Genomic DNA, 16,358 nt, shown 5'->3' with positions numbered 1-16,358 from the left:
GGACTAACTGGTGTCTCCAAGTGGACACACACCTCTCCAAACTGTGAGTTTGAGTGAGAGGACTAACTGGTGTCTCCAAGTGGACACACACCTCTCCAAACTGTGGGTTTCAGTGAGAGGACTAACTGGTGTCTCCAAGTGGACACACACCTCTCCAGACTGTGGGTTTCAGTGAGAGGACTAACTGGTGTCTCCAGGTGGACACACACCTCTCCAAACTGTGGGTTTCAGTGAGAGGACTAACTGGTGTCTCCACACCTCTCCAGACTGTGGGTTTCAGTGAGAGGACTAACTGGTGTCTCCAAGTGGACACACACCTCTCCAAACTGTGGGTTTCAGTGAGAGGACTAACTGGTGTCTCCACACCTCTCCAGACTGTGGGTTTCAGTGAGAGGACTAACTGGTGTCTCCAAGTGGACACACACCTCTCCAAACTGTGGGTTTCAGTGAGAGGACTAACTGGTGTCTCCAAGTGGACACACACCTCTCCAAACTGTGGGTTTCAGTGAGAGGACTAACTGGTGTCTCCACACCTCTCCAAACTGTGGGTTTCAGTGAGAGGACTAACTGGTGTCTCCAAGTGGACACACACCTCTCCAAACTGTGGGTTTCAGTGAGAGGACTAACTGGTGTCTCCAAGTGGCCCCACACCTCTCCAGACTGTGGGTTTCAGTGACTAACTGGTGTCTCCAAGTGGCCACACACCTCTCCAAACTGTGGGTTTCAGTGAGAGGACTAACTGGTGTCTCCAAGTGGCCCCACACCTCTCCAGACTGTGGGTTTCAGTGACTAACTGGTGTCTCCAAGTGGCCACACACCTCTCCAAACTGTGGGTTTCAGTGAGAGGACTAACTGGTGTCTCCAAGTGGCCACACACCTCTCCAGACTGTGGGTTTCAGTGAGAGGACTAACTGGTGTCTCCAAGTGGACACACACCTCTCCAGACTGTGGGTATCAGTGAGAGGACTAACTGGTGTCTCCAAGTGGACACACACCTCTCCAAACTGTGGGTTTCAGTGAGAGGACTAACTGGTGTCTCCAAGCGGCCCCACACCTCTCCAAACTGTGGGTTTCAGTGAGAGGACTAACTGGTGTCTCCAAGTGGCCCCACACCTCTCCAGACTGTGGGTTTCAGTGAGAGGACTAACTGGTGTCTCCAAGTGGACACACACCTCTCCAAACTGTGGGTTTCAGTGAGAGGACTAACTGGTGTCTCCAAGTGGCCCCACACCTCTCCAGACTGTGGGTTTCAGTGAGAGGACTAACTGGTGTCTCCAAGTGGACACACACCTCTCCAAACTGTGGGTTTCAGTGAGAGGACTAACTGGTGTCTCCAAGTGGACACACACCTCTCCAAACTGTGGGTTTCAGTGAGAGGACTAACTGGTGTCTCCACACCTCTCCAAACTGTGGGTTTCAGTGAGAGGACTAACTGGTGTCTCCAAGTGGACACACACCTCTCCAAACTGTGGGTTTCAGTGAGAGGACTAACTGGTGTCTCCAAGTGGACACACACCTCTCCAAACTGTGGGTTTCAGTGAGAGGACTAACTGGTGTCTCCAAGTGGCCCCACACCTCTCCAGACTGTGGGTTTCAGTGACTAACTGGTGTCTCCAAGTGGCCACACACCTCTCCAGACTGTGGGTTTCAGTGAGAGGACTAACTGGTGTCTCCAAGTGGACACACACCTCTCCAGACTGTGGGTATCAGTGAGAGGACTAACTGGTGTCTCCAAGTGGACACACACCTCTCCAAACTGTGGGTTTCAGTGAGAGGACTAACTGGTGTCTCCAAGCGGCCCCACACCTCTCCAAACTGTGGGTTTCAGTGAGAGGACTAACTGGTGTCTCCAAGTGGCCCCACACCTCTCCAGACTGTGGGTTTCAGTGAGAGGACTAACTGGTGTCTCCAAGTGGACACACACCTCTCCAAACTGTGGGTTTCAGTGAGAGGACTAACTGGTGTCTCCAAGTGGCCCCACACCTCTCCAGACTGTGGGTTTCAGTGAGAGCACTAACTGGTGTCTCCAAGTGGACACACACCTCTCCAGACTGTGGGTTTCAGTGAGAGGACTAACTGGTGTCTCCAAGTGGACACACACCTCTCCAAACTGTGGGTTTCAGTGAGAGGACTAACTGGTGTCTCCAAGTGGACACACACCTCTCCAAACTGTGGGTTTCAGTGACTAACTGGTGTCTCCAAGTGGCTACACACCTCTCCAAACTGTGGGTTTCAGTGAGAGGACTAACTGGTGTCTCCAAGTGGACACACACACACACCTCTCCAAACTGTGGGTTTCAGTGACGACTAACTGGTGTCTCCAAGTGGACACACACCTCTCCAAACTGTGTGTTTCAGTGACGACTAACTGGTGTCTCCAAGTGGACACACACCTCTCCAGACTGTGGGTTTCAGTGAGAGGACTAACTGGTGTCTCCAAGTGGCCCCACACCTCTCCAAACTGTGCACAGCTCCTAAGTCATTTCAATGTACTTTTATATATATATCAACTATAAGGTGCTTTGCTGAGCTAGCTGGGCCGTTGAGGAACTAGAACAACACACTAGTAGTTGTTTTGGTTGGAACACAACCCACACAGTTCCTGTTGTTGTTTATGCAATACAGAAACGGACCATTTTAAATCACAATCTGGTCAGGTGGGCATCATTTGAAAGCATCTAGCTACAAATAGAAGGTCTGAAGAAGGTATTACTGTGTGGCTGGAGTATACCCCATACTCACTGTGATACCTGGTGTAGAGGTAACCCTGGTCTCTAGTGATAAACACACTCACTGTGATACCTGGTGTAGAGATAACCCTGGTCTCTAGTGATAAACACACTCACTGTGATACCTGGTGTAGAGGTAACCCTGGTCTCTAGTGATAAACACACTCACTGTGATACCTGGTGTAGAGGTAACCCTGGTCTCTAGTGATAAACACACTCACTGTGATACCTGGTGTAGAGATAACCCTGGTCTCTAGTGATAAACACACTCACTGTGATACCTGGTGTAGAGATAACCCTGGTCTCTAGTGATAAACACACTCACTGTGATACCTGGTGTAGAGGTAACCCTGGTCTCTAGTGATAAACACACTCACTGTGATACCTGGTGTAGAGATAACCCTGGTCTCTAGTGATAAACACACTCACTATGATACCTGGTGTAGAGATAACCCTGGTCTCTAGTGATAAACACACTCACTGTGTGGGGGGGGGGGACGAGATGAGACGGGTGGGACGGGGACGTTTTTTGCCTACATTATTAATTTCAATATTAAATACTTTTCTTCAAAAGTATTTTAGCTAACTTTTCAGTAGATGCCTTTTATTTTGTCACAGGATATGATTGGTGGTCTTATGCAGGTTTTTCCTCTCTATTCCAACTGCTGACCATCTCTGACCCACAAGGCTGTTTGGTTTGGTTCTCTCTTTCACACCTCTGTTTTGCTACTAAGTGTTTACGCTCCCAACTGGGATGATGTTCATTATTTATTAACAAACGTATTTCTTTACCGCCCAAATCTCAACTCACGCTATTTCATTTTTTTGGAGGCGACTTGAATTGTGTGGGTCGTTCAAACCCCAGATCATTATCCCCCTGTAACGGTTTTCGTCGTCTGAAGAAGAGTAATCGGACCAAAGCGCAGCGTGGTAAGTGTTCATGTTTTTTTTATTTACACTGAACACTAAACAAAATAACAAGAGAATAAATGAAACCGAAACAGTCCTGTAAAGGTGCAAAACACTAAACAAAAAATAACTACCCACAAAAAAAATCATGTGGGAAAAAAACTACCTAAGTATGGTTCTCAATCAGAGACAACGATAGACAGCTGCCTCTGATTGAGAACCACACCCGGCCAAAACAAAGAAATACAAAACATAGAAAAAATAACATAGAATGTCCACCCAAATCACACCCTGACCAAACCAAAATAGAGACGTAAAAAGCTCTCTACGGTCAGGGCGTGACACTCCTTTCAAAAAGGTTCAGAGTTGAATCTGCATGATGAGCCAGGCAGGACGTGTAGCTCCATGGGAGGTTCATTTTCCCCCGGGTAACAAATCATTTTCTTTCTTTTCACATGTGCACCACTACTATTCTAGAATAGACTACATCTTCGTAGATAAAGCCCTTATTCCCTCTATTGAGTAAGTAGAATACTTCCACTGTTGTTAGTGATCATTCTCCTCTGTCACTCGACGTCTCATTCTCATTGAATCGTACAGATCCCCCTCCATGGAAACTTTAAAAAAAATCATTGTTACTTTCGAACAATTCCTTCCGCACCGTTTTATCCAATGCTATTGACATCTTTACTGAGATAAATAAAACAGATTCGATCTCTCCATCTACACTTTGGGAAACACTTACAATTGTTTTTAGAGGCTAAATCATTTCTTCAAAATGTACACTACCTCAAGTGTTTTAGTAGTTAATCCCATTTAAATTTATAATACTTTCAAAACATGTTACACATCAGTATCACCTAAAGACAATTCAATCATAAATACTTTTTTGGGGCAATTCGCAAACTCCTACCATTAGTACAGAGAGGACAGAGGAAATGGATCAATCTTTGCAGTTATAGGAGATTTTCAATTCAATTACAGCAATGCAAAGTGGGAAATACCCTGGTCCAGATGACTACCCAATCGAATTCTTCAAGAAGTGTTCTGCCAAATTGGGTTCTTTACCCCAAACCCTGAACCAGGGTTCTTTACCCCAAACGATGAACCAGGGTTCTTTACCCCAAACGATGAACCAGGGTTCTTTACCCCAAACCCTGAACCAGGGTTCTTTACCCCAAACCCTGAACCAGGGTTCTTTACCCCAAACAATGAACCAGGGTTCTTTACCCCAAACGCTGAACCAGGGTTCTTTACCCCAAACCCTGAACCAGGGTTCTTTACCCCAAACGATGAACCAGGGTTCTTTACCCCAAACCCTGAACCAGGGTTCTTTACCCCAAACGCTGAACCAGGGTTCTTTACCCCAAACGCTGAACCAGGGTTCTTTACCCCAAACCAGGGTTCTTTACCCCAAATGCTGAACCAGGGTTCTTTACCCCAAACCCTGAACCAAGGTTCTTTACCCCAAACGCTGAACCAGGGTTCTTTACCCCAAACGCTGAACCAGGGTTCTTTACCCCAAACCCCAAACCAGGGTTCTTTACCCCAAATGCTGAACCAGGGTTCTTTACCCCAAACCCTGAACCAAGGTTCTTTACCCCAAACCCTGAACCAGGGTTCTTTACCCCAAACGCTGAACCAGGGTTCTTTACCCCAAACGCTGAACCAGGGTTCTTTACCCCAAACCAGGGTTCTTTACCCCAAACCCTGAACCAGGGTTCTTTACCCCAAACGCTGAACCAGGGTTCTTTACCCCAAACGCTGAACCAGGGTTCTTTACCCCAAACGCTGAACCAGGGTTCTTTACCCCAAACGCTGAACCAGGGTTCTTTACCCCAAACCAGGGTTCTTTACCCCAAATGCTGAACCAGGGTTCTTTACCCCAAACCCTGAACCAGGGTTCTTTACCCCAAACGATGAACCAGGGTTCTTTAACCCAAACGCTGAACCAGGGTTCTTTACCCCAAACCCTGAACCAGGGTTCTTTACCCCAAACGCTGAACCAGGGTTCTTTACCCCAAACCCTGAACCAGGGTTCTTTACCATACTTTTTTTTAAACCCGGGGAGAAAGACGCATCTCTGAGTGTGACTCATACAGACCGATCTTGCTTTTAAATGCAGACGTTAAAAATATTACCGAAATTGCTCGTCTCTTGATTAGAGTCTAGAGTCTCTCGATTAGAGTCTAGAGTCTCTCGATTAGAGTCTAGAGTCTCTCGATTAGAGTCTAGAGTCTCTCGATTAGAGTCTAGAGTCTCTCGATTAGAGTCTACTATGACTGACATCATATCAACGGATGAGACAGGATTTATTAAAAAGGTCGTCACTCTTTCTCTAACATTCAGCTCGACGTTACACGCTCTCTTCTATCTTTGGACGTTACTAAAGTAACTATCTCCTTAGATGCAGAGAAGGGCGTTTGACAGAGTAGAATAGGACTATTTACTCTCTGTACTGGGAAAATGTGGCTTTGGTTCGAACTTCATATCCCAGTACTTAGAAACTGCATGTACATATTTTCCCCTGTTATCAAGGGCCACACGCCAAGGATGTCCAATGTCTCCTCTGTTATTTGCCCTGGCAATAGAACCCCTTTCTAGTATCATATTAAGGCCACACCATTAATACATGGTATTTACAGATGGGAACTGGAACACAGTTTCCCTGTATGCAGATGACTTGCTTTCATACATATCAGACCCTGAAGCATGTGTCCCTGAGGTAGTGGACCTACTGCGTAGCTTTGGTGTGTTTTCAAGTTATATAAATTACATTTCTCTAAAAGTGAATGTTTTTCCTGTTAATGAACTAGCATAACAAATTCCTTCAGGATACCATTTCATTTCCTTTTGCACTATGTAGGGAATAGGGTTCCATAGGGCCCTGGTCTAAAGTAGTGCACTATGTAGGGAATAGGGCTCTGGTCTAAAGTAGTGCACTATATAGGGAATAGGGCTCTGGTCTAAAGTAGTGCACTATATAGGGAATAGGGCTCTGGTCTAAAGTAGTGCACTATATAGGGAATAAGGCTCTGGTCTAAAGTAGTGCATTATATAGGGAATAAGGCTCTGGTCTAAAGTAGTGCATTATATAGGGAATAAGGCTCTGGTCTAAAGTAGTGCATTATATAGGGAATAGGGCTCTGGTCTAAAGTAGTGCACTATATAGGGAATAAGGCTCTGGTCTAAAGTAGTGCATTATATAGGGAATAAGGCTCTGGTCTAAAGTAGTGCATTATATAGGGAATAGGGGCTCTGGTCTAAAGTAGAACCACTATATAGGGAATAGGGGCTCTGGTCTACAGTAGAACCATTATATAGGGAATAGGGACTCTGGTCTAAAGTAGAACCCTGCTCTGAGGAAGTCAGTCTCCTGTTTGCTTAAGAGCCAAATCCTTTCCAAATTCTCTACACAAAGCTTTCAAAGCAACTTCCGAACAAATACTGGTTTGCACTTTGGCCGTTGGTTAATTTCCTCTTTAGAGGATTTATTATTAGGTATTTCTTTAAATAATAAAAGGTGTTCTTTCACTCCCTAATTGGCTGATAGCGGCTCTATTCTATAGTGGTTTCCATAGTAACAGTGAGGTTTCTTTTTGTGTCAGTCCTAAAAAGCTTACTGATTAGGAATATGACTTAAACGTCTTTATCGTTGCATTAAAACGGTATTAATTAAGGCTCATCTATTTTTGGTATTTTTCACAGAGTAAAAAAAAATATATAAAAAAAATATGAAAACATAATTCAAAGTCTTGAGTGTTTTTTTTTTACATCACCCTTGGATTTCTTTGATGGAGTACGGCGCTGTGTCTTTGTTCATGATATACCTGAACATACAAAGCGGGGGTTGATTTAAGTAAAGTCTGCTGTAAAGAAAAGAGTACACTTGCTATTTCAGTTCACAGAGCAGGCTAGATATTACCACACACACACAAAATAAAAAACCTGTTGAATTTGCTACATATTTACAACCCCCCAAAAAATATGTATTTGAGATAATGATTTATTTTATTTTTTTACCCATTGAAATAGAAAACATTGAGGTATTTGAATGGTTGGTCTCTGATTCATACAATGTTTTTCCAGGTTAATCGGCTGCGGCAGAGTGTTACTAAACACTGACGATGAAGTCCTCAACCAGAAGAAACCAACTCTGATCAGGAACCAGATACTGAGCAACAACACCACGTGGCTTTATCAGGCTACGCCAGCAAAGGTCGGTCTCAAATGGTAACCCATAACCCCTATGTAGTGCACACCCATAACGGGGCTCTGGTCTAAAGTAGTGCACTATGTAGGGAATAGGGTGCCATTTGAGACAGACAGCCCCAGATAAGACATGTATATGTTGTACAGAGAAACCACATGTTCTCACAGAGACCCCCACACACACACGCACAACCACACACACACACACACAACCACACACACACACACACACACACACACACACACACACACACACACACACACACAACCACACACACACAACCACACACACACACACACACAACCACACACACACACACACACAACCACACACAACCACACACACACACACACACACACACACACACACACACACACACACACACACACACACACACACACACACACACACACACACACACAGTCCCTAATCAGTCTGTTATCATCAAACTACGCTCGGTAAAGGAAAGAAACGCCTTCTAGCCAGGTCCAATCAGAGCTGAGCTGGTGTCCTAAATGGAACGTCGTTCACTATGTAGCGCACTACATTATGACCAGGGAACGGGGTGCCCTTTGAGACGTAATCCTGGAGATTGATACTGGGGGGGGCTATCGGGGACACATTGCTGTGGAGGGACGTGACCTTCCAGACCTCCCTTGAATGTAGACATTCTATGACTCCAGATACCTGGATAGGAGTCAGTACTGGGGCTACATAGGAGGTTAAAGCCCCCTGGATAGGAGTCAGTACTGGGGCTACATAGGAGGTTAAACCCCCTGGATAGGAGTCAGTACTGGGGCTACAAAGGAGGATAATGACCCCTGGATAGGAGTCAGTACTGGGGCTACAAAGGAGGATAATGACCCCTGGATAGGAGTCAGTACTGGGGCTACATAGGAGGTTAAACCCCCTGGATAGGAGTCAGTACTGGGGCTACATAGGAGGTTAAAGCCCCCTGGATAGGAGTCAGTACTGGGGCTACATAGGAGGTTAAAGCCCCCTGGATAGGAGTCAGTACTGGGGCTACATAGGAGGTTAATGACCCCTGGATAGGAGTCAGTACTGGGGCTACATAGGAGGTTAATGACCCCTGGATAGGAGTCAGTACTGGGGCTACATAGGAGGTTAAACCCCCTGGATAGGAGTCAGTACTGGGGCTACATAGGAGGTTAAACCCCCTGGATAGGAGTCAGTACTGGGGCTACATAGGAGGTTAAAGCCCCCTGGATAGGAGTCAGTACTGGGGCTACATAGGAGGTTAAAGCCCCCTGGATAGGAGTCAGTACTGGGGTTACAAAGGAGGATAATGACCCCTGGATAGGAGTCAGTACTGGGGCTACATAGGAGGTTAATGACCCCTGGATAGGAGTCAGTACTGGGGCTACATAGGAGGTTAAACCCCCTGGATAGGAGTCAGTACTGGGGCTACATAGGAGGTTAAACCCCCTGGATAGGAGTCAGTACTGGGGCTACATAGGAGGTTAAAGCCCCTGGATAGGAGTCAGTACTGGGGCTACATAGGAGGTTAAACCCCCTGGATAGGAGTCAGTACTGGGGCTACATAGGAGGTTAATGACCCCTGGATAGGAGTCAGTACTGGGGCTACATAGGAGGTTAAACCCCCTGGATAGGAGTCAGTACTGGGGCTACATAGGAGGTTAATGACCCCTGGATAGGAGTCAGTACTGGGGCTACATAGGAGGTTAATGCCCCCTGGATAGGAGTCAGTACTGGGGCTACATAGGAGGTTAAACCCCCTGGATAGGAGTCAGTACTGGGGCTACATAGGAGGTTAAACCCCCTGGATAGGAGTCAGTACTGGGGCTACATAGGAGGTTAAAGCCCCCTGGATAGGAGTCAGTACTGGGGCTACATAGGAGGTTAATGCCCCCTGGATAGGAGTCAGTACTGGGGCTACATAGGAGGTTAAACCCCCTGGATAGGAGTCAGTACTGGGGCTACATAGGAGGTTAAAGCCCCCTGGATAGGAGTCAGTACTGGGGCTACATAGGAGGTTAATGACCCCTGGATAGGAGTCAGTACTGGGGCTACATAGGAGGTTAATGCCCCCTGGATAGGAGTCAGTACTGGGGCTACATAGGAGGTTAAACCCCCTGGATAGGAGTCAGTACTGGGGCTACATAGGAGGTTAAACCCCCTGGATAGGAGTCAGTACTGGGGCTACATAGGAGGTTAAAGCCCCCTGGATAGGAGTCAGTACTGGGGCTACATAGGAGGTTAAACCCCCTGGATAGGAGTCAGTACTGGGGCTACATAGGAGGTTAAAGCCCCCTGGATAGGAGTCAGTACTGGGGCTACATAGGAGGTTAAAGCCCCCTGGATAGGAGTCAGTACTGGGGCTACAAAGGAGGATAATGACCCCTGGATAGGAGTCAGTACTGGGGCTACATAGGAGGTTAATGACCCCTGGATAGGAGTCAGTACTGGGGCTACATAGGAGGTTAAACCCCCTGGATAGGAGTTAGTACTGGGGCTACATAGGAGGTTAAACCCCCTGGATAGGAGTCAGTACTGGGGCTACATAGGAGGTTAAAGCCCCCTGGATAGGAGTCAGTACTGGGGCTACATAGGAGGTTAATGACCCCTGGATAGGAGTCAGTACTGGGGCTACATAGGAGGTTAATGCCCCCTGGATAGGAGTCAGTACTGGGGCTACATAGGAGGTTAAACCCCCTGGATAGGAGTCAGTACTGGGGCTACATAGGAGGTTAAACCCCCTGGATAGGAGTCAGTACTGGGGCTACATAGGAGGTTAAAGCCCCCTGGATAGGAGTCAGTACTGGGGCTACATAGGAGGTTAAAGCCCCCTGGATAGGAGTCAGTACTGGGGCTACATAGGAGGTTAAACCCCCTGGATAGGAGTCAGTACTGGGGCTACATAGGAGGTTAAAGCCCCCTGGATAGGAGTCAGTACTGGGGCTACATAGGAGGTTAATGACCCCTGGATAGGAGTCAGTACTGGGGCTACATAGGAGGTTAAACCCCCTGGATAGGAGTCAGTAATGGGGCTACATAGGAGGTTAAAGCCCCCTGGATAGGAGTCAGTACTGGCGCTACATAGAAGGTTAAAGCCCCCTGGATAGGAGTCAGTACTGGGGCTACATAGGAGGTTAAACCCCCTGGATAGGAGTCAGTACTGGGGCTACATAGGAGGTTAATGACCCCTGGATAGGAGTCAGTACTGGCGCTACATAGAAGGTTAAAGCCCCCTGGATAGGAGTCAGTACTGGGGCTACATAGGAGGTTAAACCCCCTGGATAGGAGTCAGTACTGGGGCTACATAGGAGGTTAAACCCCCTGGATAGGAGTCAGTACTGGGGCTACATTGGATGTTAAACCCCCTGGATAGGAGTCAGTACTGGGGCTACATAGGAGGTTAAACCCCCTGGATAGGAGTCAGTACTGGGGCTACATAGGAGGTTAATGACCCCTGGATAGGAGTCAGTACTGGGGCTACATAGGAGGTTAATGACCCCTGGATAGGAGTCAGTACTGGGGCTACATAGGAGGTTAAACCCCCTGGATAGGAGTCAGTACTGGGGCTACATAGGAGGTTAATGACCCCTGGATAGGAGTCAGTACTGGGGCTACATAGGAGGTTAAACCCCCTGGATAGGAGTCAGTACTGGGGCTACATAGGAGGTTAAACCCCCTGGATAGGAGTCAGTACTGGGGCCCCATGGCTCTCAGACTCTAGTCAGCTGCATGTACACTGTTCCTCTGGAGAGGAGTGGGAATTGTATTGTAAACCAATGTGTGTTTATGGCTTTGAGTGCACTGCATCAGTGTTGTCTAGAGCTGTGTCCGAACTGTTTTCACCATTCTAACGCAAGACTTTGTGAAGTCCATACAATTGTGGCCAACAAAACACTTCAGTTTCTTCTGCCATACATGCACCCTTCTTCTTGCGTCACTTGCTACAACAAGCATAAATCAAATCAAATGTATTTATATAGCCCTTCGTACATCAGCTGATATCTCAAAGTGCTGTACAGAAACCCAGCCTAAAACCCCCAAACAGCAAGCAGTGCAGGTGTAGAAGCATGCCACCAGTTATCAGTAAGTCCTCACCCCCACCCCCCTGTCCTCTCTTACCTCCTGCAAGGTCAGTGGGGTCCTTGTACGGGTTGAACTTAGGTTTGGGGGCAACCACAGGGGCAAACTTCTTAGGGGCCTGTTGCTGGGAAACAGAGATACTAGGCACGCCCATGGCAGGGGTGGTCTCCATCCGCCCCGTCACCTGAACCTCGCCTTCACCGGTCCACATGGTTCTACAGAGGATGAGGAGGAGGAAGATGGAGGAAGAAGAGGAAGAACACAGTTAGGGTATAGTCTTCAGCTTACGTAAACAACGGGCATATTGGTTCTGCAGAGGAACTGTTAAGACAGGTTAAGTCTCTGGTCGACATGGTTCTGCAGAGGAAGAGGAGGAAGGGGAGGAAGAGTAACTAACCAGCCAGGTTAAGATAAGGTCAGACTCATAGTTTTTTGACCGGAGGAAGACGTGAGTGGTTGAAACGTTGTCACCAATCAAAACGGAAGCAGACATTGGTTTCAGTGTGTAAAGATTCGATTCACCATGTGTAGATCATACTGTCCCACAGCTTAGCTTATACACGGCCTTCAAAACGATCGTATTCCACATGTTGTTGTGTTATAGCCTGAATTTAAAATGGATTACATTGAGATGTTGTGTCATTGTAATCAAAATGGAATTATTTTTTGGACATTTTGGACAAATTAATAAAAAATGAAGAGCTGAAATGTCTTGATTCAATACATTAAATACGTTCAGGAGTAAAAATGTGTTTAACAAGTCACATAATAAGTTGTAGGGACAATAATAGTGTTTAACACTATTTAATTTTTAAATGACTACCTCATCTCTGTACCCCACACATACAATTATCTGTAAGGTCCCTCAGTCCAGCAGTGAATTTAAACATAAATTCACAAAGAAGGGCACCTATTGGTTAATAACATAACTAAGAGGAATGAAATCTGACCATTTACTCCTGAGGTGTTGACTTGCTGCACCCTCGACAACTACTGTGATTATTATTATTTGACCATGCTGGTCATCTATGAACATTTGAACATCTTGGCCATGTTCTGTTATAATCTCCACCAGGCACAGCCAGAAGAGGACTGGCCACCCCTCATAGCCTGGTTCCTCTCTAGGTTTCTTCCTAGGTTTTGGCCTTTCTAGGGAGTTTTTCCTAGCCACCGTGCTTCTACACCTGCATTGCTTGCTGTTTGGGGTTTTAGGCTGGGTTTCTGTACAGCACTTTGTGACATCAGCTGATGTAAGAAGGGCTTTATCAATACATTTGATTGATTGATTGATTGATTGACCAGTGCCACAGAGAAAATTGCTGTGCTGCAGCCATTGGTTACGTCTCGTTACGTATACATCCAGAATGTAGCTTCAACATAATGCACGGTTAAGAAAGACTCATTCTCAGACCCAGAGTACACGGAGATATCGTGGCTTGCAGTGGGTCCTGGAGTCCAGAAAGAAAAGGACAATGACAACAACATGACATGACACTAACTCTAAATAAGGCTGTATGTATTCTGTAGTGATGGGGGGTTGATTTAGGACTCCAAGTATAGATGTATTTGTTGCTATCTGGCGCTAGTTGGCTGTACCTGCGTCAAAACTCTGGGATTTTTTTTTTTTCATCCTAGAGCTTGTTATCCATCTTCTTATTAAATAGTGATGCAACATGTTGTCAGGACTGATCAAAACAAGTCTCCATCATTTCTCGTCTCTCGGGAGCAGACATATAGTGAGGCACGCGTTTGCAATTCCCAGCCCTACTATGCTGCTAGATAAATACAGAGGTGTCCATGACAGAGATGATAACAGAGATGATGAATACAGAGGTGTCCATGACAGAGATGAATACAGAGGTGTCCATGACAGAGATGAATACAGAGGTGTCCATGACAGAGATGAATACAGAGGTGTCCATGACAGAGATGAATACAGAGGTGTCCATGACAGAGATGATAACAGAGGTGTCCATGACAGAGATGATGATAACAGAGATGATGAATACAGAGATGAATACAGAGGTGTCCATGACAGAGATGATAACAGAGGTGTCCATGACAGAGATGATAAAACAGAGATGATGAAAACAGAGATGATGAAAACAGAGGTGTCCATGACAGAGATGATAACAGAGATTTCCATGACAGAGATGATAACAGAGATGTCCATGACAGTGATGATAACAGAGATGTCCATGACAGAGATGATGAAAACAGAGATGATGAAAACAGAGGTGTCCATGACAGAGATGATAACAGAGATGTCCATGACAGAGATGATAACAGAGATGTCCATGACAGTGATGATAACAGAGATGTCCATGACAGAGATGATGAAAACAGAGATGATGAAAACAGAGATGATGAAAACAGAGATGATGAAAACAGAGATGATGAAAACGAGAAAACTTTTATTATGAAGAAGACTTGAGGAGTTAAAACAACTGCTTCTCCAACTGAAGACACTAATACACCTTACTTCACCATCCCATTCTGAAACACTGAAATATATCACCATCCCATTCTGAAATATATCACCATCCCATTCTGAAACACTGAAATATATCACCATCCCATTCTGAAACACTGAAATATATCACCATCCCATTCTGAAATATATCACCATCCCATTCTGAAATATATCACCATCCCATTCTGAAACACTGAAATATATCACCATCCCATTCTGAAACACTGAAATATATCACCATCCCATTCTGAAACACTGAAATATATCACCATCCCATTCTGAAACACTGAAATATATCACCATCCCATTCTGAAACACTGAAATATATCACCATCCCATTCTGAAACACTGAAATATATCACCATCCCATTCTGAAACACTGAAATATATCACCATCCCATTCTGAAACACTGAAATATATCACCATCCCATTCTGGAACACTGAAATATATCACCATCCCATTCTGAAACACTGAAATATATCACCATCCCATTCTGAAACACTGAAATATATCACCATCCCATTCTGGAACACTGAAATATATCACCATCCCATTCTGGAACACTGAAATATATCACCATCCCATTCTGGAACACTGAAATATATCACCATCCCATTCTGGAACACTGAAATATATCACCATCTCATTCTGGAACACTGAAATATATCACCATCCCATTCTGAAACACTGAAATATATCACCATCCCATTCTGAAACACTGAAATATATCACCATCCCATTCTGGAACACTGAAATATATCACCATCCCATTCTGAAACACTGAAATATATCACCATCCCATTCTGGAACACTGAAATATATCACCATCCCATTCTGGAACACTGAAATATATGAACTATTTTTATATGTCATGTGTTTTTTTCCTTGTTCTTTTTGTTGATGTTGTTGTTTATCATCCCGCATCTGTTACATTCTCCCTGCGGAGGCAGGGGGGGGCAGAGAGAGAGAGAGAGAGAGAGAGAGAGAGAGAGAGAGAGAGAGAGAGAGAGAGAGAGAGAGAGAGAGAGAGAGAGAGAGAGAGCAGCAGCAGAGAAAGTCCCACGCACCTTTTCATCTTTCTAATATCTGCTCAAATCCTCCTGCTCCGCCCGCCCGCCCGCCGCTGCGTTGATATTCCTCCATTCCTCTTTCAACAGCGCTCTCTCGCTACGTTTGTTTCAACAACGTACCAGTTTCACACCCACCTGTCCTTCTAATGCAAAACGGTCTAATTCATCCCTGCTGCTCTCAACGCTATAATATGAGACGTATTAAAATAAAGAGAACCTGATGCGTGTGAACAAAACACATCTTACTGAAGTGTCGAACAGGAAATGTTCCAAGCAGCACCTGGTTATATAAAGTTGTAATCTATTGTCTAACGTGACATTGTGGCACTTTACATGTATACAGTTGTGAATAGGCCCAGGCCCTACACCATGGTGACCCCACTACATCAACTTCAGCGAGCGATAGATAGATTAGGTGAGAAATTAAAATATGGTTTTACCAGCTATATTCTATATTCGGACCTAGTGAATGACCTGCAGAGAGCTGGGACCAAAGTAACAAAGCCTACCATCAGTAACACACTACACCGCCAGGGACTCAAATCCTGCAGTGCGAGACGTGTCCCCCTGCTTAAGCCAGTACATGTCCAGGCCCGTCTGAAGTTTGCTAGAGAGCATTTGGATGATCCAGAAGAAGATTGGGAGAATGTCAGATGAAACCAAAATATAACTTTTTTGGTAAAAACTCAACTCGTCGTGTTTGGAGGACAAATAATGCTGAGTTGCATCCAAAGAACACCATACCTACTGTGAAGCATGGGGGTGGAAACATCATGCTTTAGGGCTGTTTTTCTGCAAAGGAACCAGGACGACTGATCCGTGTAAAGGAAAGAATGAATGGGGCCATGTATCGTGAGATTTTGAGTGAAAACCTCCTTCCATCAG

General features: G+C 45.5%; 1 protein-coding gene across 1 annotated transcript in view; it reads right to left on the bottom strand.

The window, feature by feature from the left end:
• LOC120053584 (LIM domain containing preferred translocation partner in lipoma) overlaps nucleotides 1-12,372 on the bottom strand; it is a 175,722-nt gene extending 163,350 nt beyond the window's left edge. Inside the window, exon 1 of the mRNA XM_039000716.1 lies at nucleotides 11,968-12,372. Within this exon, the coding sequence (XP_038856644.1) occupies nucleotides 11,968-12,139 (172 nt within the window). The 5' untranslated portion in view covers nucleotides 12,140-12,372. The remainder of the gene's footprint in view (nucleotides 1-11,967) is intronic.
• Nucleotides 12,373-16,358: the final 3,986 nt, after the last annotated feature.

This window comes from Salvelinus namaycush, chromosome 9 (genome assembly GCF_016432855.1).
Source record: "Salvelinus namaycush isolate Seneca chromosome 9, SaNama_1.0, whole genome shotgun sequence".
In the NCBI taxonomy this organism is placed as follows: domain Eukaryota; kingdom Metazoa; phylum Chordata; class Actinopteri; order Salmoniformes; family Salmonidae; genus Salvelinus; species Salvelinus namaycush.
The sequence above is the reverse complement of the archived record's forward strand: the minus strand, read 5'-3'. Positions and strand labels throughout refer to the sequence as shown.